Source organism: Melospiza melodia, chromosome 30, assembly GCF_035770615.1.
Source record: "Melospiza melodia melodia isolate bMelMel2 chromosome 30, bMelMel2.pri, whole genome shotgun sequence".
NCBI lineage: Eukaryota > Metazoa > Chordata > Aves > Passeriformes > Passerellidae > Melospiza > Melospiza melodia.
Genome location: NC_086223.1, coordinates 3,607,246 through 3,631,855, shown reverse-complemented (window position 1 = coordinate 3,631,855; position 24,610 = coordinate 3,607,246). Strand labels below are relative to the sequence as shown.

General features: G+C 43.0%; 1 gene segment (V, D, J or C); it reads left to right on the top strand.

Moving 5' to 3' along the window:
- The window catches only part of LOC134430761 (T-cell receptor alpha chain constant-like), a 161,353-nt gene that overhangs the window by 131,273 nt on the left and 5,470 nt on the right, over positions 1-24,610 (top strand). The window contains 1 exon segment of the C gene segment in view: positions 23,587-23,850. Within this exon segment, the coding sequence occupies positions 23,587-23,850 (264 nt within the window).

The following is a 24,610-nucleotide window of genomic DNA, read 5'->3' as shown; positions in this document are numbered from 1 at the left end:
CAGACAGGATAACTGCAAGTATCTGTTCAGTTCTGGGTGCTTTTTATAAAGGAGTTTGTATTCAAGTCTCCAGAGCTGGGTTTTCACTCCCAAGCCAATATCTGACTTTTTCAGGAGCTAGGACACATTTCCTACCCATTCACAGGATTTGGCAGTGCTAGTTCAAAACTGCTGCATTGTTTGGGCATGTTCAGCAATCAACATGTAATTCTAAGTCATTAGACTTCCAATCTGAAGTTAAATTTAAATTAAAAGTCATCTCCTTCTACCAGGCTGAATGACTTTGTTGCCCATTGAATATCTAGGATCAAATGGGTACCTGGGGGGCAGGTATACCTGAGAAACAGAAATTAGTAAAGTAAAATGAGATTTCTTTTCACTTTGTAGAAAGAAATCAGAGCAAACCTGTGTTCATATAAAAATCTCCAATTTGCAGTCCAAATTTAAATAAAATAAGTGAGGAAGAAAGGAAGAAAACCAATCCAGACAGCATTCCCATAAAATTTTTATGTACTTCTGACTGGCTGGTTCTGGGTTTTTCCCATTTTGAACTGTGAAAGGCACAACTTTTTCTTTATAAGCAGGTCCTGTGGCTCACAGCCTGCTTTGAGATGAGTTCAAACTTCAGAAATGACTTTTGTAGAGAACTCTCAGGCAGTGCAGCTGCAGAAGGGAGAAAGCAGATGTTTGGAAAGGGGACACAGTTGTGACAACAAGTAAGTGTAGTCTGGTTAAGAAAGCAGCTTTTTTTACCTGTTTACCTTCCTACTCTGCCAGATATTTTGCAAATGTACTCAGTCCAAATTGCTGTTCCATCATGCAGATTCAAATTCTTCTTCAATTGTGATGATCTCAAATGCTGCAGCAGTCTTACACTTGGTTTTGTTGCCAGTGTTCTGCAGATATCAGATATCAGGCTAAATATCTCAGTAAGTCCCCATTGCTGACTTGTGACCAGAATGGTGTTTTCTGACAGATTTTGCCTTGGATTCACAGGTGAGAAACTGTGGTTTTGCCAAATTCTCTGAGAAGCATTTCTCTTTTCCAAATGTCAGGAAATACTGAAGGAGGGGGGAATGCTGGTAATGAAAAGTGGTATGTAGAAAATGACAGGAGGAAACCCAAGGCTCACCCAAGTGAGCACCACAATGTGTAGGATAATTCATCTACAGACTTGTTATTATCTGGATCTTTTTCAGGATGCAGTGAGTGATGTGTGCCCTGATTGGGTATGCAGGAAGGAGAATTATGTGGAGTTGTGTTAATGAAATCTTCATTATTGCATTTCTGAAAACCTCCCATAAGCAATTAAACACGTGTGGAACGACTCAGGATATACAAGGAAGAGCTGAACTGGGCATATCCATCACAGAAACTCGTTAGCAGGATGGTTAATTATCCAACTGCAAGGGCAAGTCCTCTTTCTCATCTTTATATTTCAGTGAGCAGATGTTTTCTGGATTTTTGGTGAGGAACAAGGAATGGAGGCTTGCACTGATGCTGGAAGTGTTTTCCTGTCTGGATAGATTACAGAATTGAAATATTTTATTGAGATGCCAGATATGTGCCTAGATTTTCATTGCCAGGTTCAGTAAATCTGGGAGGGGATTATCTGAGTTCCCTCCTGTCCAGAAACCATCATAGAGCAGGAGTTTTCCTGGGATTTGGGTGTATTTGCAGAACAGGAGGGGTTTTTGCAAAGGAATTGAGTGATGTGTGAATTCAGGAAGCAGCTTTGCAAAGCTGCAGTTTGGCAGAGGAACGAGGCTCAGTGTCAAACCAAGTAAGTGCATGGTCTGAACAAGAGTTTTTTGAGAAGTATTGGAGAATCAGATGTTTGAGATCTGTAATATGTAATTAACTTGGGAGAGGAAGGGGAATCTCCTTCCATATCTGCGGCTCCTGGGGCTGAAATGAGAGTTTGGCTGGAATATTTAGTGGAAACAGAGCAGCAAGAAGAATCTGGGGCTTTTTTGGTAAGGTCTGAGAGTTCATGGAGAGCTGTTATGAGAGGAGTCCCTCCAGCACTTTCTGCTCACACAAAGGATGCAAGGACGAAATAATGTAAAATCATGTAAATCAGTGTGGAGTGCCAGACAGATGACAAATCTTTCACCAAACTACAGAGCTGTCTCAATTCTATAGCTGCTTGATGTTCATGGTATTCCTTGGTAGGTGGAGATACTGCAGACAGTGTAAAAGAATGATTTTCCTTGTGCTTTTCACATTTATCATTTTTGAAGAGCAACACAAGGTCTCCCCATGTGTGGAATTACATGAGCAAGAAAGGAGAAGATGGCTCTTCAGAGAACTGGCAAGTCTCTGTCCTATAAAAAAGTGATTTAAAACTTATTAACAGGTATAGAAAAGACTGCAGAAGTTCTGCTAATGTGAAATAATAAACCAGGTGTCCTTGCCAGATATTGTCCCCAGTCACATCTTACTCTGCAGATCCGCTCATTTATTATTAAAAATAAATGGATAAATAAATCCATTATTTATTCATTGGATAAATAAATCCATTATTTCAAAATAAATGGATTTTCAACTCTAGGATTTCTGTAGGAAGGGATCCCTAACAGGCATTTTGCACATAAAGTTTTATTTTGGTGACAAATACAGAGAGAGTCTGCTGCCCTGCAAGCTGAAATGTGCAGAGGAGCCTGGGGGTTTTTTGTAAGGGAGTTTTTGGCTGTGTGTACTCAGGAGGTGCAGGCAGAGTGACCTTTGGAAGTGGAACCAGGCTGCTGGTAAAGCCCAGTAAGTATCTCCTCCTCAAGGACACACTGCATTTTTAGGTTTTTTTAATCAGATTTTTTTTTTAGGATATGGGTGGAAAAGCTTCTTTACAATTCTTTCTTTACAAAATCCATTATTTATTATTTATTTATTGGATAAATGAATCCATTATTTCAAAAGAAATGGATTTTCAACTCTAGGATTTCTGTAGAAATCTTAGTTGATTCCTGGCTATAACAAAGCTTCCCAAGATCAGGGCACTACATCATTCTTGACCTGTAAAAATATTGACAGCAAACCTGCAAGGGGCAGAGAAGAGACACCCCAGCCTTCAGTTTTTGGGGATCCCTAACAGGCATTTTGCACATAGAGTTTTATCTTGGTGACAAATAGAGATAGAGTCTGCTGCCCTGGCAGGTGAAATGTGCAGAGGAGCCTGGGGGTTTTTGTAAGGGAGTTTTTGGCTGTGTGTACTCAGGAAATGCAAACAGAGTGACCTTTGGAAGTGGAACCAGGCTGCTGGTAAAGCCCAGTAAGTATCTCCTCCCCAAGGACATACTGCATTTTTAGGTTTTTTTTCCAATCAGATCTTTCTTAGGATACAGTTGGAAAAGCTTCTTTACAATTCTTTCTTTACAAAATCCATGATTTATTATTTATTTATTGGATAAATGAATCCATTCTTTCACATGAATGGATTTTCAACTCTAGGATTTCTGTAGGGAGGGTCTTAATTGATTCCTGGCTATGACAAAGCCTCCCAAGATCAGGGCAATTAGTCATTCTTAACCTGCAAAAAATATTGACACAAAACCTTCAAGGTGGCAGAGAAGAGACACCCCAGCCTTCATTTTTTTGGGGGATCTCTTACAGGCATTTTGCATAGAGTTTTATTTTGGTGACAATAGAATCTGCTGCTCTGGAAGTTGTGCAGAGGAGCCTGAGGGTTTTTGTAAGGGAGTTTTTGGCTGTGTGAACTCAGGAGGTACAAACAGAGTGACCTTTGTAAGTGGAACCAGGCTGCTGGTAAAGCCCAGTAAGTATCTCCTCACCAAGGACGCACTGCATTTTTAGGATACAGTTGGAAAAGCTTCTTTACAATTCTTTCTTTACAAAATCCATTATTATTTATTTATTTATTGGATAAATGGATCCATTATTTAAAAATAAATGGATTTTCAACTCTAGGATTGCTGTAGGGAGGGTCTTAATTGATTCCTGGCTATGCCAAAGCTTCCCACAATCAGGGCAGTTCTGAGTTTGGAAGTTTCTGTTTAGTTTTTCTTTGCTTCTTTCCCTTACTGGATTTATTATCAACTAAACAAACAGGGAAAAATTGAGACCGTACGTTGGTTTTCTCTGGAAGTTTCTGTTTCATTTTTCTTTGCTTATTTCTTTAATAGGTCTGGTCCCTTGCTTAGCTTCTGGCTGATCTGCCTTACTCCCTCTTTAGACCATGAGAAATTTTAGAACCATGAGAAATTTTAGAAACAACTCTGTTTCACTTTTAAAAAGTGGTGGAAATTTCATCCCCTTCTGAAATGTCAGTGTGTTCTGGCTGTTAGAGGCTGAGGATTTTCTGCTTTACTATTTTTTGTATAAAGGTTGATTATTGTGAGATAACTGAGTCTTCCTGGAAACTCACCTTTGGGAGGGGCACAAAACTAATTCTGAAATCAGGTACATGTAAAAACAAATAGTTACTTCACATTTTAAAGGCAAGGCCGAGATTCTCCTCTCTCCTAAACATTACAAAAATTATCCAAGAACTTCAACTACATTATGCTAATAGGGTTTGGATTTCTCCTGCATTCAGAATGGTTTCTGCCTGTAGAGATCAGCTGGGAAAACATCCTGATTTAGATTTCAGTGGATGTGACAAGGGTGGAATCTGTCTTCCCCTTGATCTCTTTTGGAAAACACACACATTTGTGGGGACCCAAAGCTGTGTGTGGTTTTTGTCAGCGAGTGTGTCACTGTGTGAATTCAGCATCTGGCTGGAAAGTGACCTTTGGCAGTGGGACACAGCTGGTGGTGCAACCAGGTAGGTGGAAAACCTGAGGGGAGTTATGGATAGGAAAGCCTAATTCCTCTTTCCAGGACAGCATTGAAAGAGCATTTTAAATGGAATTAAAATTCCATTGTTCTTTCCTTCAGAGAGCAACTGAAGGTCAGAGCTTGACCTTGCACCAGAGGGGAAAAAATTCATTATGAGGCTAAAAATCTACTTGTGGGGCTGGATTTTCCTGTGCCACTGAGAGCTGTGTCATTTTTGAATAATTTTATTCACTACAGCCTGTTCCCAGGAACCTCCCAGACCTGCAGACCTCTCCCTGTCCTTTTATTTCCATTTTCCAGAACCCAGGCAAGGTCCTCATTAATTCCCAGAGGCTGCAATTCCTTCTCTGCTGGAAAAACTGTCTTAGCCTTTGTTCTGGGTGTCCTACTTCTGGCTGCAGAGAGGTTTCCATCCAGGCTTGCATTCCTTGACAAAACAAAAACAAAAAAACAAAACAAAAAAAAACAAAAAAAAAAAACAAAAAAACCAAAAAAACCCCAAAAAAACAAACAAAAAAAAAACCAAAAAAAAAAACCAAAAAAAAAAAAACAAAACAACCCCAGAAAAAACCAAAAAACAAAACACCAAAAAAAACCAAACCAAAAACAAACAAACAAACAAAAACAAAATAAACCCAAACAAACAAAAACAAAAAACCCAACCAGAACAAAAACAACAACAACAACAACAAAAAAACTAGGCTGTAATGGAAAGGGGAATTTTTTGTTTGAGAAATCAAAAAATGTGTTTTGTGCAGGAAGGTTCAGGAGGAGATGCTTGTTTTTAATGCTGATTTAATGCTGAAGCAGGAATTTTGCTGTGGGGTTTCTTAGCCTGAATAAAGAAGAAAATTTTCAGTCAGTGCCAACTCTGTCCAAACTGAATGAGACCATAAACTAGGAGAAATATTTACAAGAAATGTAGTTAAAATTGCCTAGGAGTTTTGTTGGATAGACTAAGTTAAAAAAAAAAAAAAAAAAGTCAAGTTGGACCTAACTTGGTCCTGGAGGGAAAAAAGGGTTTTTGTTGTGAAGGCAAACACTGTGTGAATAACTATGGAAACAAAATCACCTTTGAACATGCAGTGCAGCTGAGAGTAAAACCAAGTAAGGTTTAAACCAATTGTTGCTCAATATTGTAGATAGAAAAAAGATGCAAAAAGTCATACTAGCGATATGAGCTTGTCATTGTTGTTGCTAGAAATGAAGGGATGGGACTATTTTTAAGTTAAGAATTATTTATTGCTTAGATAAACATTTATCTTAGAGCTGTGAGATTTTAGAGGATTAAGTATTTGTGATTACTCTTGAATATAACCAAGTTTCTTCATTACAAGGTAATATAGGACTTTCTAAACTCATACACAGTTGCCACAGAATTTATTTTACTTTTCTGACCTATTACTTTTACTTGCTTCTGTTGCACTGCAGATACTTTTATTTAATGGGCTTCTAACTCACATGAACACCTTGGTTTCTATTCTAAACTCGAGTTTATTTTATACAATTACATTACAATACTATAGACTCTTCACTATTTTCCTCAATACAGTTTCTCACTTATTTAAGGCATATTCTCATCTACAACTATAGAAATATAAATTTATTGTTTTTCTGCTTAATATCTGTATATTGTATTTCTCTATCAATCTAAGCTTCTTCTAAGGCTGCAGATCAAATCCTTCAGTGTCCATGGATGTTTCTATTTTTCTGATTCCCACATGAACTGAAGAGAGGTTCACTAGAGAATGTCCTAAATTACCCTGTCAGTGATCAGTCCTTCCTTTCAGATACCCACTGTGGGCTCCTGGCCACATTTTGTGCCATGGCCATGCCAGCAGGGGTTGATTTGTTCTCTCAGCTTGTGGAAGAGCTGAAAACTGCTGTGTGAGCTGTGGCACAAGCTCACATTGGCAGAGGGACACAGATTCCAGTCTGAGCTGAGAAGTGCACCAGTTTATTGTCAACTCCTTCCATGTGGGTCAAAACTGCCCCATGCCCGGTGAGATTTTCAGGATACCCTTACTGGGATGGAGGTTTATCAGTTATGGGGTTACATGTCCCCTTCTCTCTTCTCTTTTCTATTCTCTCTTCTCTTTTCTATTCTCTCTTCTCTTTTCTCTCTCCTTCTTCTTTTCCTTCTCCTTCTTCTCCTTCTTTTCCTTCTTTTCCTTCTTCTCCTTCTTTTCCTTCTTTTCCTTCTTCTCCTTCTTCTCCTTCTTCTCCTTCTTCTCCTTCTTCTCCTCCTTCTCCTCCTCCTCCTCCTTCTCCTTCTCCTTCTCCTTCTCCTTCTCCTTCTCCTTCTCCTTCTCCTTCTCCTTCTCCTTCTCCTTCTCCTTCTCCTTCTCCTTCTCCTTCTCCTTCTCCTTCTCCTTCTCCTTCTCCTCCTTCTCCTTCTCCTTTTCTCTTTTCTCTCTTCTTCTCCATTGGATTTCCAAGCACGATTTGCATCCACAAATCCAAGAGTTCAGAGCATCCAGCCCTATCTGCTGGGCGCCCAGTGCTGCCAGAAGCTGGGGAAGGTTTTTGTTAGGGCAGGAAATGCTGTGTGAATTCAGCATCAGCTGGTTATGCCCCTACCTTTGGCTCTGGAACCAGACTCACTGTCAGGCCAAGTAAGTCCAGCACTGCTGCTCTGCTTTCTGTGCTTTCTGCTGGGTTTCAGCTCATCCTTGGGGGCAGAGAGCAGCAGCCTGGTTGGTGTTTGGCCATCTCTGACTGTCCCTGGCCAGGAGTGACATTTCCTTCAGGGAGTGTCCAGACCAAGGCTTCTTGCTGTTCCTGTGACTGTGGGATGCACACCGTGGCCACTGCAGCCATTCAGCTGCCATTTCATTGACTGCAGGGGCTGCAGGGCAGTCTCTGAGATGGGAACCTGCAGGAGATCCCCACTCCTTTAGATTTGGGGAAGGTTTTTGTTAGGGCAGGAAATGCTGTGTGAATACAGGCTACACCAAGCTGACCTTCGGCTCAGGGACCAGGCTCTCCATCCAGCCCAGTGAGTGCTCAGCTGCCTAAACAAAGCAAAACATCCCATTTTCAGAAGGGTTCAATCTGTTTTAATTATAGCCTCCGTGCTTGTTATACATTCTTAAAAGGTCATAAGTTTATACTTTACTCATTGGTCGCCACAGACAAAGTGCTCATTGCAAGCAGCAGTTGCAGGTTTCTCTTATTTCTCCTTATTTCTTTCTTGGTTTCTTGGGTTCTGTGTTGCTGTCTTGGATTTCCTACCTTGGTAGGAAATTCTTTCAGGGCTAAACATGGATCCTCTTCTCAAACTCCTCTCTGGCTCACAGAAGTCACTGTGGAAGCTCTTCCCATTCCTGCTCCTCTGCACCTTCAGGTCATGCAGAGCACTCAGGGCTGTGGGACAGAGCCAGGGAGGATTTGTGTTTGCCCAGCTCTGGCAGGGCTGGGCAGAGCCTGGGGCAGAGCTGCTGCTCTCAGGAGGCTCCTGGGGCTTTTTGTTAGGGCAGGAAATGCTGTGTGAATTCAGGAACAGGAGCTTATGCCCCTACCTTTGGCTCAGGAACCAGACTCACTGTCAGGCCAAGTAAGTCCAGCACTGCTGCTCTGCTTTCTGTGCTTTCTGCTCCTTCATTGGAGCTCCTTCATTGGGACTTTTAGAGGAGCAACTATTTGGCTGTAGTTCAAGAGTAGTCCCAAGTTTCTTTGTTACAAGGTAATATAGAACTTTCTAAACTCATACACAGTTGCCACAGAATTTATTTTACTTTTCTAACCTATTAGTTTTACTTGCTAAAACAGCAACCTGGTTGGTGTTTGGCCATCTCTGGGTGTCCCTGGGCCGGGGGTAACTTTGCTTTCACGCAGTGTCAAACCAAGGCTCCTTGTTCTGCCTTTAACTGTGGGGAAGATTTTGGGGTGATTTTGGGATGCAGACAGTGGTCACTGTAGCCCAGGGAGGCACAGGAGCCAGGGCAAGGCTCTGTGTCTCCTCTCCTTTGAGCAATGCCATGGCTGGGCAAAGCCTGAGGGAGAGGTGCAGCTCTGAGCCAGTTTCTAGGGCTTTTTGTTATAGCAGGAAATGCTGTGTGACAACAGCTACACCAAGCTGACCTTTGGCTCAGGGACCAGACTCTCCATCCAACCCAGTGAGTGCTCAGCTGCCTAAACAAAGCAACCCTCTCCATTTGCAGAAGGTTTTAAATTGTTTTTATTATGGCCTGCATGCTTGTTATATATTCTTACAAAGCTCATAGGTTTACACTTTAGTCATTGTTCACCAGAGACAAACAAAGTGCTCATTGCAAGAGGCAGTTGCAGGTGTCCCTTATTTCTCCTTCTTTCTTTCTTGGTTTCTTGTGTACTTTGTCTGTATATTGGTTTTCTTAACTTGGTAGGAAATTCTTTCAGGGGTAAACATGGATCCTCTTCTCAAACTCCTCTCTGCCTCACAGAAGTCACTGTGAAAGCTCTTCCCCATTCCTGCTCCTCTGTACCTTCAGGTCATGCAGAGCACTCAGGGCTGTGGGACAGAGCCAGGGAGGATTTGTGTTTGCCCAGCTCTGGCAGGGCTGGGCAGAGCCTGGGGCAGAGCTGCTGCTCTCAGGAGGCTCCTGGGGCTTTTTGTTAGGCCAGGAAATGCTGTGTGAATTCAGGATCTGGCTACAAGCTGACCTTTGGCTCAGGGACCAGGCTCTCCATCCAGCCCAGTGAGTGCTCAGCTCTCCTGTGCCTCCTCTGCCCCAAACCCTTCCCTGTCCCCTGGGGCTCCCTCTGGGCTCTGCTGCTGTGTGAATGACAGAGCCGATGGGCAGCAGAGCACAGAGGCTCCTTCATTCACTGCTGCTGCTGGGAGCCTTCAGCAGAGGCTCTGAGATGCTGGGAATGCACAGAAACTGCCCTTGCACAGGGAGCTGCCCTGGGAACAAGGGCTCAGAGGGGGGATTTTCCCTTCTCCTGGGTACCAGCAGAGCATCTGCGCCTGTTCAGTCTGACAGCTTTGCCAGTGCTTTTTCCAAAGGCATTTGGGGGCTGCCGGGGTTATTTTGTGATTTAGTCTGTCCTGAATGATGCTGTGCACAGAAATCCCCGATTTCCCTGTGGAAAGGGAGCTGTGCTCACAGTGGGATCCCACAGACAGCCAGTGGCTGAAGAAACTGGGGTGAAATGTTAGATGTAGCTTCTCTGAGTGTTGGAAAATGTCCTGGATAATTCATGCTTTGAATCTGTGCAAGGGATTGCACAAACCCAGAGGAGAAACAATTTGTTTTCTATGCTTTAAATCTTGGGAAATTGAACTTTCTTTTTTTAGGGTTTTGCTGCGTTTTTCGGTCTTTTCTCAATGCCTGGGGCACTCAATATTTGTGGGTTTGACTGCTGCCCTCCAGGGTGGTTTTTGTTGGCTCCTTTCTCACTGTGTGAATGATGCCTACAAAGTCACCTTTGGCAAAGGGACAAAGCTGCTTGTGAAACCAAGTAAGAAACAGCTTTATATGGATTTCCCTCATTTCTGGTGGGTTTAGGGTTTGAGCAGCAGAAGGGCTGACAGGGACATTTTTTGATTTAGATGAGCAGGGACAATTTGAGATTTAGGTTAGACAGGGACATTTTTCAATTTATAGTCTCAATTGTGAGACTATAATATAGATAAGATCTAATAAACATCTAAGTCCAAACAAGAACAACTATATCACACATTTCATTTATGTGAGAGAGGGATATTTTCTGCTTTAGTAATTGGTGATTGAGGTGAGACAGGGACATTTTGTGATTGAGGCGAGACAGGGAAAATTTGTGGACTAGCTGAGCCTGGAGTGTGGGGCAGGATGGCCCAGCTCAGCAATTGCTGCTTTCCCTTCCTGTCCCTGCTTCATTCACCTCTGCTGGGAGAGCCAAAATGTGCCTGGCAGGGCTGGGCAGAGCATGGGGCAGAGCTGCTGCTCTCAGGAGGCTCCTGGGGCTTTTTGTTAGGGCAGGAAATGCTGTGTGAATACAGGCTACACCAAGCTGACCTTTGGCTCAGGGACCAGGCTCTCCATCCAGCCCAGTGAGTGCTCAGCTCTCTGTGTGTCCTTTGTCCAAAGCCCTGCAGTGTCCCCTGCACAGTGTCCCACACATCCCTGCTGTGTCTGAGGCACCTTTGTTAGGGCAGGGAGATTCCAGCTGCCATTTCATTGACTGCAGGGCAGTCTCTGGGATGGGAACCTGCAGGAGATCCCCACTGTTGTTTTGGGGAAGGTTTTTGTTAGGGCAGGAAATGCTGTGTGACTTCAGGCTATGGCGAGAAGCTGACCTTTGGCTCAGGGACCAGACTCTCCATCCAGCCCAGTGAGTTCTCAGCTATTTTATTTGTGGGGTGCCCTGATGGAGGAAGGAATGATGAATCTGAGTCCATGTTCTCAGAAGTCTAATTTATTTAGTCTAATTTATTTTTTTATGATACTATATTATATTAAAGAATGCTATACTAAACTATACTAAAGAATACAGGAAGGATACTTACTGAATGCTGAAAAGACAATAATGAAAATTTGAGACTCTCCCGAGTCCCTACACAGCTTAGCCCCAATTGGCCAAATAGTGAAAACAGCTCACAGCAGAATCCAATGGAACAATCACCTGTGGGTAAACAATCTCCAAACACCTTCCACAGGAGCAAAACAGAGGAGAAGCAAATGAGAAAAGAATTGTTTTCCTTTCTCTGAGGCTTCTCAGCTCCCCAGGAGAAAAATCCTGGAAAAAGGTATTTTTCAGATAAAGTGAATGCCACAGTGCTGTCTCTGTGACAAGCTGCTTATGAACCCAAGCACTGTCAGAATTGCATGTAGATTTTCAAAAAGCAAATACCCAAGATATTTTTCTAGTTCTCTATGTGTCAGCCAATGTAATCTGCTAGTCAGTGTCTAACTCTGAACTGGGAGACTGCCAGGGGACAGTTGTTCCATTTTGTGTTAAAATCTTGATTTAATTTCTATTAGAGTGAAGGCATTTTTCATAGGTTGGTAGAAAGTTTTTTGGGAAAGCCTTCCCATGGCTGGCACTTGTCTCTCATGGCTGCCCAAAATTCAGAAAGGCAAAGGGAAACGCTGCTTTTCAGGCAGGAGCTGGGAATAGATGTTGCCTTGTGCAGGTGATAGAACCTTTTTTTGTCAGGAAGCTTTGCTGGTGCCTGGAATTGCAGCTGCTTTGTGCTTGAGATCAGGTGCAGGGCTGGCAGAGGAGTTTTTGCAAGGAAATGTGCCAGGGTGTAAATGTGGCAGCCAGAGTCAATTTTGGCAAGGGGACAGTGCTTTCAGTCCTGCCAGGTGAGCAAGCCCTTGGCCTGGGAGGTGGAATTGCTTCATTTCTCTCCTGTTCTTGGTTGTTTGGAGTGGCACAGCTTTGGGAAGCACGGTGTTTGCAGGTCTGCCATGGATTTGGGTTTCCCACATGGGCCAAAATTGGGATTAGCCAGACTTGTCTGCCTTTTCCCCTTGTCATTGTCTGTCTTGTAGAAAGGGCAAAAAAATCCATATGACATAGACAATAATTGTAACATTTCCTGTTTTATAAGCAGCAGAGGATTGTATCTATCAAAGTCACAGAATGGTAGAAATTAGAAATGTAAAAGGTCATCCAGTCAACTTTGCTCACAACATAAAATCCAGCCATACAAAGCATCTTTCAGGCTTTAATCTGATTTAAGTAATTTTTAAATGGCTTTTAAAGTATTTTAAGTTCCTTTTAAAGTATTTTTAAGTGGCTTTTTAAGCACATTTAAAGTGGCTTTTATCATTTGCTATTGGAAACCATCTTTAGTGTTTTGTGTGCTGTGGATGAGGAGGATTTTCCTTGCAGTGCTGGAACACCCCTGGCACTGCCAAGGTGCCTCCTGGAGTTGGGATTTGGGCTGCTGGCAAGGTGCCCTGTGCCAGGGGGTTCTTCCCTTCCCTCTGTTATTGCAGGGCAAGCAACCTTTGGGGCAGGGATCCCAAATTTCCCCTTGATAACTGAGGGGGAGCTTCTCCCCATCTCTGCCAGGTTTGGTGACCCCAATCCAGTGCAGCTCTCCCAGGGATTGAACAGAGAATTGGGGTTTGGGCAAAGAGAAGCCAGAGGAGATCTCTGGAAATCTGCTCAGAGCCCCTGGCAGGGGCAGCCCCAGGGCTGAGGGGACCCCAGCTCATTTTGTAATGAGCTCTCACACTGTGTGACCAATGCAAACTGGGGAAAACTGATCTGGGGCAGTGGAACCAGACTTGTAATTGCCCCAGGTGAGTTGTCTCTCCTCTGAGCCAAGCTGGACCCAACAATGTTGACATGGACCCAGACAATGCTGAGCTGCACCAAGTACAGTGGATTTGTGGAGAAATTCGGGGTGGTTTTGGTGTTCTGAGGGAATAAGTGGGAGACTTTGTGCTTATCCAGTGTGTTCTGGAAATGTGGCAGTGCTGGGGAAAAGAATTGTTGGAAAAGTAACAACAAGTAGGTGAAATGCAAGAGCAGGGATGTGTGAGACTAAATAGGATTTCTGAGATTTGGGACACTGAGATTTTCAGCCCACTCAAAAATAGGGGTAATGTTTGCAAAGAGGAGCAAAATGCAGTTCAGGCTGTTGCAGCAGCCTCAGCAGTGATATCTGGGTTACTGCTGGGAGCTGCAGAACTGGAGCCACAACCCAGAGAGAGAAATGGGAATGGCACGAGCTGTGGATGTTTCCTGTTAATTTTGGGGATTGGGAGGATGTGTTTGGACACTCCCTGCTAAATTTAATGGTTTAGGGGTGAACATGGCACTGCTGGGGTATGGGTTGGACTTCATGGTCTTGGAGGGCTTTTCCAACCTTGTGGTGGTGTTCACAGAGGTCCCAGGATGAGGGAAAATATGAGAATCTTGACTCCATGTTTCAGAAGGCTGATTTATTATTTTATTATATATATTGTATTAAAAGAAAATTATATGCTAAATAATAGAAGAAAGGATTTCATCAGAAGGCTTGCAAGGAAAGGAATAGAAAGGAATAACAATAAAATCTTGTGACTCACCAGAAAGTCCAAGCCAGCTGACTGTGATTGGCCATTAATTAAAAACAACAACATGAGGACAATCAAAGATGCACCTGTTGCATTCCACAGCAGCAGATAATTATTGTTTACGTTTCCTTTCTGAGGCCTCTCAGCTTCTCAGGAGAAAAAGATCCTAGCAAAGGATTTTTCAGGAAATATGTTTGTGACACAACCTGAACAATTTTGCTTGAGATCAGGTGCAGGGCTGGCAGAGGAGTTTTTGCAAGGAAATGTGCCAGGGTGTAAATGTGGCAGCCAGAGTCATTTTTGGCAAGGGGACAGTGCTTTCAGTCCTGCCAGGTGAGCAAGCCCTTGGCCTGGGAAGGGGAATTGCTTCATTTCTCTCCTGTTCTTGGTTGTTTGGAGTGGCACAGCTTTGGGAAGCACGGTGTTGGCAGCCCTGCCCTGGATTTGGGTTTCCCACATGGGACAAAATTGGAGATTGGGAGGATGTGTTTGGACACTCCTTGTTAAATTTATTGGTTTAGGGGTGAACATGACACTGCTAGGGCATAGGTTGGACTTTATGGTCTTCAGGTCCAAAAAGTTGAGGTTTTGGTTACAATGCATTCTATACTTTTCTTTGCTTAGTATCTTCATACAGTAGAACCAATCTATACCTTAACTATTACCTATAGGCTATCATAACTACTGTAATTACCATATTCATCTTACTCTTCTCCAATCACTAAAAGTTAGTACATTACAGTTTAAGCCAGAAGTTGTTTTTCAGTTTTCTTGCAGTGGAAAATTCTGAGACCTTTTTTCTACTTGCAACATTTGCTGACGTGTTTGCCTGTGCTATCTTTGTGCTTGGAAAAAACATCTTGTTTGGGGTGGGTTTATCCTTTGCTTTAAGTCATAAAAACCCCTTCTAACTAACACACCCTTTGCCTCCTTGGTTATCCAGTAAAACTAGCTTAGCAATTCTTTTCTTCTATATCAAAACTTGCTGGGTGCAACCAGGTGGGATTGGGCTCTTCTCCCAGGTGACCACTGAGAGAAACAGTGGACACAGCGTTAAGCTGCACCAGGAGAAGTTCAGGTTGGACATCAGCAAAAAATTCTTCACTGAAAGAAAATTCTTCAGTGAAAGAAGCAAAATTTTTCAGAAAAAAATTCTTCACTGATTGAACACAGGAATTGTCTGCCCAGGGAGGGGATGGTGTCACCATCCATGGAGGGTTTTACGGAGCCTGGATATGGCACCCAGTGCCAGGTTTTGTGCATGAGGAGATGTTGGGTCACAGGTTGGACTTGATGACCTCAAAGGTCTTTTCCAACCTCATTTATTCCGTCATTCTCTGAGCTGCTTCCAACAAAACCTTGCCATGTTCTGCAGCCTTCACCCAGCACACAGCCAGCCCAGGGCACCATTTTGCAAAGGGCTGTGCCACAGTGTAATTCAGGGAGTTATGGCAAGCTTACCTTTGGAGCTGGAACCAAACTGGTGGTTTCTCCAGGTATGTCTGAATCCATGTAGAATTCATCATAGAATTCATGTAGAATTCAGGTGGAAGTTCTTCTTTCAGCTCACAAATTATTTTGCCTATTTTACCAATATTTTAACAACAGGACAATGCATTTTCCGTTGGTATTAAATGATTTCCATGTCTGCAAGGATATTTTCCCCTCTCTCTTCCTGAGAATGAATATGGCAGAGGTTTTACATGTGCAAGATGATTTGTCTTGGGAATTCAAGAGGAATTCCCAAGACAAGAGGATTCAAGAGGAATTCAAGAGGAATTCAAGCAGAGGTGAACTGAAATGGTGAAAGCCAGCACAGACCAGGAAAAGGCAGAGGGGTGAAACTGGTTTCAGAGGATGGTGTCACCATCCCTGGAGGGTTTTACAAAGCCTGGATGGGCACTCAGTGCCAGGGTTTTGTGCATGAGGAAGTGTTGGGTCACAGGTTGGACTTGATGATCTCAAAGTTCTTTTCCAACCTCATTTATTCTGTCATTCTGTGAGCTGCTCCCAACAAAACCTTGCACTGCCATGATCTTCAGCCTTCACCCAGCACACAGCCAGCCCAGGGCACCATTTTGCAAAGGGCTGTATCACAGTGTAATTCTTGGAATTATGACAAGCTTATCTTTGGAGCTGGAACCAAACTGGTGGTTTCTCCAGGTATGTCTGAATTCAGGTAGAATTCACGTAGAATTCACATTGAATTTGAGTAGAAGTTCTTCTTTCAGCTGACGAATTATTTTGCCTATTTTACCAATATTTTAGCAACAGTACAATGAATTTTCCGTTGGTATTAAGAGTAAATGATTTCCATGGCTGCAAGGATATTCTCCCCTCTCTGTTCCTGAGAATGAACATGGCAGAGGTTTTACATGTGCAAGAGGATTTGTCTTGGAATTCAACAGGATTTGGTCTCCTCAAGCAGAGGTGAATTGAAATGGTGAAAGCTAGCACAGACCAGCAAAATGCAATGGGGTGAAGCTGGTTTCAGAGGGTGGTTTCACCATCCCTGGAGGGTTTTACGGAGTATGGATATGGCACTCAGTACCAGGGTTTAGTCCATGAGGAGATGTTGGGTCACAGGTTGGACTTGATGATCTCAAAGCTCTTTTCCAACCTCATTTATTCTGTCATTCCGTGAGCTGCTCCCAACAAAGCCTTGCCATGTTCTGCAGCCTTCACCCAGCGCACAGCCAGCCCAAGGCACCATTTTGCAAAGGGCTGTGTCACAGTGTGATTCTGGGAATTTTGGCAAGTTTACCTTTGGAGGTGGAACCAAACTGGTGGTTTCTCCAGGTATGTCTGAATTCAGGTAGAATTCTCGTAGAATTTGCTTAGAAGTTCTTCTTTCAGCTCACAAATTATTTTGCCTATTTTGCCGCCCCACAATATTTTAGCAACAGGGCAATGAATTTTCAGCTGGAATTCAGAGCAAGTGATTTCCATGGCTGCAAGGATATTTTCCCCTCTCTCTTCCTGAGAATGAATATGGCAGAGGTTTTACATGTGCAAGAGGATTTGTCTTGGGAATTCAACAGGATTTGTGCTCCTACATTAATCTCCTCAAGCAGAGGAGATGTGAGATGGTGAAAGCCAGCACAGCCCAGCAAGATGCAGAGGGGTGAAGCTGGTTTCAGAGGGTGGTCTCAGCATCCTTGGAGGGTTTAACAAGGCCTGGATGGAAACCCAGTGCCAGGGTTTTGTGCATGAGGAGATGTTGAGTCACAGGTTGGACTTGATGATCTCAAAGCTCTTTTCCAACTTCATTTATTCTGTCATTCCATGATCTGCTCCCAACAAAACCTTGCACTGCCATGTTCTGCAGCCTTCACCCAGCACACAGCCAGCCCAGGGCACCATTTTGCGAAGGGCTGTGTCACAGTGTAATTCAGGGAGTTATAGAAAGTTTACCTTTGGAGCTGGAACCAAACTGGTGGTTTCTCCAGGTATGTCTGAATCCATGTAGAATCCGTGTAGAATCCATGTAGAATTCAGGTGGAAAATCTTCTTTCAGCTGACAAATTATTTTGCCTATTTTGCCAATGTTTTAACAACAGGACAATGCATTTTCTGTTGGTATTAAGTGATTTCCATGGCGGCAAGGATATTTTCCCATCCCTGTTCCCGAGAATGAACATGGCAGAGGTTTTACGTGTGCAAGAGGATTTGTCTTGGGAATTCAACAGGATTTGGGCTCCTCAAGCAGAGGTGAATTGAAATGGTGAAAGCCAGTACAGACCAGCAAAATGCAGAGGGCTGAAGCTGGTTTCAGAGGGTGGTGTCACCATCTCTGGAGGGTTTTATGAAGCCTGGATGGGCACCCCGTGCCAGGGTTTAGTCCTTGAGGAGATGTTGGGTCACAGGTTGGACTTGATGATCTCAAAGCTCTTTTCCAACCTCATTTATCCTGTCATTCCGTGAGCTGCTCCCAACAAAGCCTTGCCATGTTCTGCAGCCTTCACCCAGCACACAGCCAGCCCAGGGCACCATTTTGCAAAGGGCTGTGTCACAGTGTAATTCTCAGGGTTATGGCAAGCTTACATTTGGAGCTGGAACCAAACTGGTGGTTTCTCCAGGTATGTCTCAGTCCATGTAGAATCCGTGTAGAATCCATGTAGAATTCAGGTGGAAGTTCTTCTTTCAGCTGACAAATTATTTTGCCTATTTTACCAATATTTTAGCAACAGGACAATGCATTTTCCATTGGTATTAAGTGATTTCCGTGGCTGCAAGGATATTTTCCCATCCCTGTTCTTGAGAATGAACATGGCAGAGGTTTTACATGTGCAAGAGGATTTCTCTTGGAAATTCAACAGGATTTGGGCTCTTACATCAATCTCCTCAAGCAGAGAAGATAAATGGTGAAAGCCAGCACAGACCAGCAAAATGCAATGGGGTGAAGCTGGTTTCAGAGGGTGGTCTCACCATCCCTGGAAGGTTTAACGAAGCCTGGATGGGCACCCAGTGCCAGGGTTTAGTCCATGAGGAAGTGTTGGGTCACAGGTTGGACTTGAGGATCTCAAAGCTCTTTTCCAACCTCATTTATCCTGTCATTCTGTGAGCTGCTCCCAACAAAACCTTGCACTGCCATGTTCTGCAGCCTTCACCCAGCACACAGCCAGCCCAGGGCGCCATTTTGCAAAGGGCTGTGTCACAGTGTAATTCTGGGAATTTTGGCAAGTTTACCTTTGGAGCTGGAACCAAACTGGTGGTTTCTCCAGGTATGTCTGAATCCAGGTAGAATTCACGTAGAATTCACATAGAATTTGAGTAGAAGTTCTTCTTTCAGCTCACAAATTATTTAGCATATTTTGCCAATATTTTAGGAACAGTACAATGAATTTTCAGTTGATATTAAGAGTAAATGATTTCCATGGCTGCAATGATATTTCCCTCTCCTTTTTCCTGAGAATGAACATGGCAGAGGTTTAACCTGTGCAAGAGGATTTGTCTTGGGAATTCAACAGGATTTGGGCTCCTCAAGCAGAGGTGAATTGAAATGGTGAAAGCCAGCACAGACCAGCAAAATGCAGAGGGCTGAAGCTGGTTTCAGAGGGTGGTGTCACCATCTCTGGAGGGTTTTATGAAGCCTGGATATGGCACTCAGTACCAGGGTTTAGTCCATGAGGAGATGTTGGGTCACAGGTTGGACTTGATGATCTCAAAGCTCTTTTCCAACCTCATTTATTCTGTCATTCCGTGATCTGCTCCCAACAAAACCTTGCACTGCCATGTTCTGCAGCCTTCACCCAGCACACAGCCAGCCCAGGGCACCATTTTGCAAAGGGCTGTGTCACAGTGTAATTCTGGGGGTTATAGCAAGTTTACCTTTGGAGCTGGAACCAAACTGGTGGTTTCTCCAGGTATGTCTGAATCCATGTAGAATCTGTGTAGAATCCATTTAGAATTCAGGTGGAAGTTCTTCTTTTAGCTCACAAATTATTTTTACTATTTTGCCAATGTTTTAACAACAGGACAATGCGTTTTCCGTTGGTATTAAGTGAGTTCTGTGGCTGCAAGGATATTTTCCCATCCCTGTTCCTGAGAATGAACATGGCAGAAGTTTAACCTGTGCAAGAGGATTTGTCTTGGGAATTCAACAGGATTTGGGCTCCTCAAGCAGAGGTGAATTGAAATGGTGAAAGCCAGCACAGACCAGCAAAATGCAGAGGGCTGAAGCTGGTTTCAGAGGGTGGTGTCACCAACTCTGGAGGGTTTTATGAAGCCTGGATATGGCACTCAGTACCAGGGTTTAGTCCATGAGGAGATGTTGGGTCACACGTTGGACTTGATGATCTCAAAGCTCTTTTCCAACCTCATTTATTCTGTCATTCCGTGAGCTGCTCCCAACAAAACCTTGCACTGCCATGTTCTGCAGCCTTCACCCAGCACACAGCCAGCCCAGGGCACCATTTTGCAAAGGGCTGTGTCACAGTGTAATTCTGGGAGTTATGGCAAGCTTACCTTTGGAGCTGGAACCAAAGTGGTGGTTTCTCCAGGTATGTCTGAATCCAGGTAGAATTCATCGTAGAATTCATGTAGAATTCACTTAGAATTCAGGTACAATAAGTTCTTCTTTCTGCCCACAGATTATTTTGCCTATTTTGCCAATATTTTAGCAACAGAACAATGAATTTTCAGTCGGTTTTCAGAGCACGTGATTTCCATGGCTGCAAGGATATTTTCCCCTCTCTGTTCCTGAGAATGAACATGGAAGAGGTTTTTCATGTGCAAGAGGATTTCTCTTGGAAATTCAACAGGATTTGGGCTCCTCAAGCAGAGGAGATGTGAGATTGTGAAAGCCAGCACAGACCAGCAAAATGCAGATGGGTGAAACTGCTTCCATAAAGCTGTAGGAGGTAAAAAGGACTTTTCTTGTATGTGGATAGAAATACTTGGAGATAACCAGACTCATAATGTATTTGGACAGAAAAAATGCACATATTGGGTCAGTGCTGTGGAGATCCTTGAGCTGTAACAGTGGAGGTGGGTTTCCGCTTATAAACAGAATATAAAGAGAATATAATTATATAAACACAAAGCAGGGAGCTCAGGGATGACACCAAGTTGATGTCACAGCCCGCTTGTGTTGATTTACCTTGTCCTACATCATCCAGGTGGAGCTTGGAGCACATTAGAAATGAGAATCTGGAATTGGTAGAGAACAGCAGGACCAGCATTAAAACTGAGGGTGGGAGAAATATTTGGATAGGGCAAGAAGCAAAGTTAGTTACTGAAGGACGGAAAGGCAATCCTTACATCAAAATATTCTTTCTGAAGAAAAAGGGATGGATAGAAAAGTGGGCTTTGACTGTTGGTGCCACAAATGTATGAAAAAAAATCCCCCCCAAATCCTACACCTCTTCTCTTGTTTGAAACCCTTTGTAAAAGGGAAAGTAACACCGGCCAAGATATTGATATTTGTTGTAAATGTACCAAATTTTCCAAATTTCTTTAAAAATATATTTAGGGTTGTTTAGTATCTAAATTGAGTGAGTTTACACCTGAAAAGTAATGTTTCCATTTCTTGAAATAGTAGTGATTCTTAAGATAATTTCAACATTATTTTATTCCTAAAGTTAAAAAACTGCAATATAGGGAAATAATTCCTTCTGGAAACGTGTGAGGAAAATAATTTTATTTTAAATGACCCTCTTCAAAAACATCTGAGAGAAATGAGAATGTCAAGTTTATATGGAGCCATCAGCAAGCTAAAGGAGCTATAAATTAGAGCTCTGAGTTCATGTAGGTGTCTCCAGATTTACCATTATTGTAAATTTACCATAGATTTACCATTATTTACCATATCTCTTTGCAGCTGCTCCATAGTCCCACTGGAGGAAGGTTCCTAACACACCCTGAAACCTCAGGGTTCAGTGGCAGAATGAGCAATGAAATGGCTCAAAGAAATTGCTCACCAAAAAGAGCTTTTTAGTCAAAAACTAAATGGCAGCTTTATTGGAATCACTCTTGACTAATTCAGGTGGCAAAAATAAAATTAAGAGAATGGGATGATGGAGGCCGCCAGTCCCTAGGGGAGCTGTGCAGTAAAATAATGAAATAAATTTAAATAAATAAACAAAATTTTGTAAATAAATAATTTTTTTTCGTAAATAATTTAATTTTTGAGAGAGGAATCTGACTGGCAGAATAAATCAATGAGGAATAAGATGGAGAATAGAAGTTGTGGTGAAGGTGGCTTTCTGGAAACAATGGGACAAATATGAGAGGAATATTAAGAAGAGTGTGTTTGGGAACGCAAAATGCAAAATACATTAAAAGAAATTCAGTAGGTGGAAAAGTCCCAGGTAAATGGATCTGTGTGTTCATAGAGATAAACAGGATTTTTTAATGGAGTATTTAATTGCTGAAGGATCCTTTCAGTGCTGCTCTGGATATTGTAGAGGCCTTTGCTATTGTGTAGCTCTGGGAGTAATTACAAATTCACATTTGGATCTGGGACGAGACTTCTGGTTTTGCCAGGTACATTTACACTGATTTTTTTACTATTTTTTTTTTTACCCTGATTTTTTTAATAATTTTCAAGTTTGTTAATACACACCAAGATCTGGGGAATGGCAGCTGTCAAGGGCATTGCCCACCTTTACTTGGGCACCATCTAAACCTCAAGAGAGCATTGCTATGATGTCTCCTGCTGCTCCTTCAATGTTAACAAAATATTTTGGGGGTCAGAAGAAGCAGTTCTGCCCATCTAATCCACTCTGAGGTGGATTAACCCAGCTGTGTGACATTTTAAAAACAAAAAGCCTTCAAGTGGCTGCTCATGAACCTCCTGAGAAACTTTGTCATTTTCACACCTGGAAGACATCCTTCAGTAAAGATGGAATTGGGCAGCTTGGAAAGCTCTGAGCATCATTATTTACGTCTCACTTTGCTGTAAATAGAGGTGATAAATAGATGTGATAAATAGAAGTGATAAATAAACAGCATCTCCAGCTTGTGCTGGAAATGCTGTTTATTTATCACCTCCATTTATCACCTCATCAAGCCAGAATAACAGGTCACAGGGCTGTGGTTAAAGTAGATGTTTTTTGCCAAAATTATCTCAAACCTTCATAGCAGTGGGCAAACAAACCAAGGAATTTACAGGAACTGCAGCACCAGAGCAGAGGCAGCCACCACTCTGAGTAAGAACAGGAAATTAGTATTTTGCAAAAGTGCTGAGGCTTCCTGTGAAAAGCAGACTTTATTGTTTTGTGTGTTCAAGATCAAAGCATTGCACAGATTGAAGAGGAGAAAAACACCCTAATTCGGAGTGAGGTAGATGTTTATCTCTTCAGAAAGCACAGTGCTGGTGATGAGAGAGAAAGAGAGCAGCTTGACAAATTCCTTATCTTCTCTTTCATTTCCATGTGCCCCAAGGCAGTGATCTACCCTGGCTCATCTGTATTTTATACAGGGACATAAATATACATCTGTATTTTATCATCAAGCTTTTTAGCAGCTCCTGCCTTCCTCTCCCTTACAAACAGTCAAAAAATTTCCAAAAAACACCTGGGAGCAGGGCAGGTGAGGGAGTCCCAGCAGACAACAGGCTGGGATGATTTTAGGCCATGATTTAGATTGTCACCAAGCCATGGTGACAGTCCAGTGAGGTGTCCCCAAGAGGAATGGCTGGGCTGAGTATGGACGTCCAGGTGTGGATGTCCATCAGTCTTTTCAGATGTTCCAGGGATTCTGTTTGGCCTCTGTGTCTCCCACACAATAGAACTGTCACAGACGTCTTTTGTGGAAAATCCTCTCCTTAGGATTTTTCCTCCTGAGAAGCTGAAAGGCCTCAGGAACAAAATGTAAACAATGGTTATCTGCTGCTGTGGAATGCAACAGGTGCATCTGGGATTGGTCTCATGTGGTTGTTTCTAATTAATGGCCAATCACAGTCAGCTGGCTCAGACTCTGTCTGAGACACAAGCCTTCATTATCATTCTTTCTTTTTCTATTCTTAGCCAGCCTTCTGAGGAAATCCTTTCTTCTATTCTTTTAGTATAGTTTTAATATAATATATATGATAAAATAATAAATCAGCCTTCTGAAACATGGAGTTAGATCCTCATCTTTTCCCTCATCCTCGGACTCCTGTGAACACCATCACACAGAAGCAGCTTCTGCATAATCAGCTGTAGATATTTTGGTTCTCTAAAGGTGTCCTGGCACAAAATCCCAATGATCAAGCAGCTTCCCCCTGGAATAATGGAGAATCCTGCATTTCCAAGTGGCTCTATGTAAGACTGCAGGAACTATGGCTGTGTAATCTGACCTAAATCTTCTTTTCTCCTCTTTGCAGAAGTCACTCCATCTCCCTCCGTCTACAGGCTGACCTCCAAAGATGCCCAGGGCCTGGAGATGTGCCTCATCACAGATTACTCCCCTGAGCAGCTCAATGTGAGCTCAGCAGAGCAGCGCACATCTGCTGTGGTGGGGGTGGCCACGGATGGGGACAGCGAGGAGTCCAGCTACCTGTCCACCTACTGGGCCACGAGTGACCACCTGCACTGTGCTGCCAGCCACGAGGGCTTCGGAGAGCTGGAGGGAGAGGACCCTGAGAGTGGTAAGGGCACTTCTGGGGCTGTCACCAGGGTTGGAGGTGCCCTGGGTGCTCCACTGTGGTCCCACAGGACAGAGGAATGTTGTGTCGCAGACATCTTTCATGGAAAATCCTTTCCTTGGGATTTTTCCTCCTGAGAAGCTGAGAGGCCTCAGGAGCAAAATGCGAACAATGGTTATCTGCTGCTGTGGAATGCAACAGGTGCATCTGGGATTGGTCTCATGTGGTTGTTTCTAATTAATGGCCAATCACAGTCAGCTGGCTCTGACAGTGAGCCCAGCCACAAACCTTTGTTATCATTCTTTCTTTTTCTATTGTTAGCCAGCCTTCTGATGAAACCTTTTCTTCTATTTTTTTAGTATAGTTTTAATGTAATATATATAATAGAATAATTAATCAGCCTTCTGAAACATGGAGTCAGATCCTCATCACTTCCCTCATCCAAGAACCCCTATGAACACCATCACAAATGCTGCTTTGTTGCCTTTGTTTTCTTGCCAGATTAATCCATTTTCTGACCCAGAGATGGGGCAGCTGAGAGGTGTTTTAAAAGCTTTTATTCTATTTTCAGTCTCATGTGAATGGTGACACAATACAGGTGTTATAATTCACGCCATCACAATCAGAAACTAATTATTTTCTAATTACAATACACTATAAGTGTTCCTTGGCCCATCAGCTTTTGTTACCCCATGCTGTAAATCCCTTAAAGAAAGTCATCTCAAATTACCCCTCGTGGATCCTACTACAATATATCTTTCAT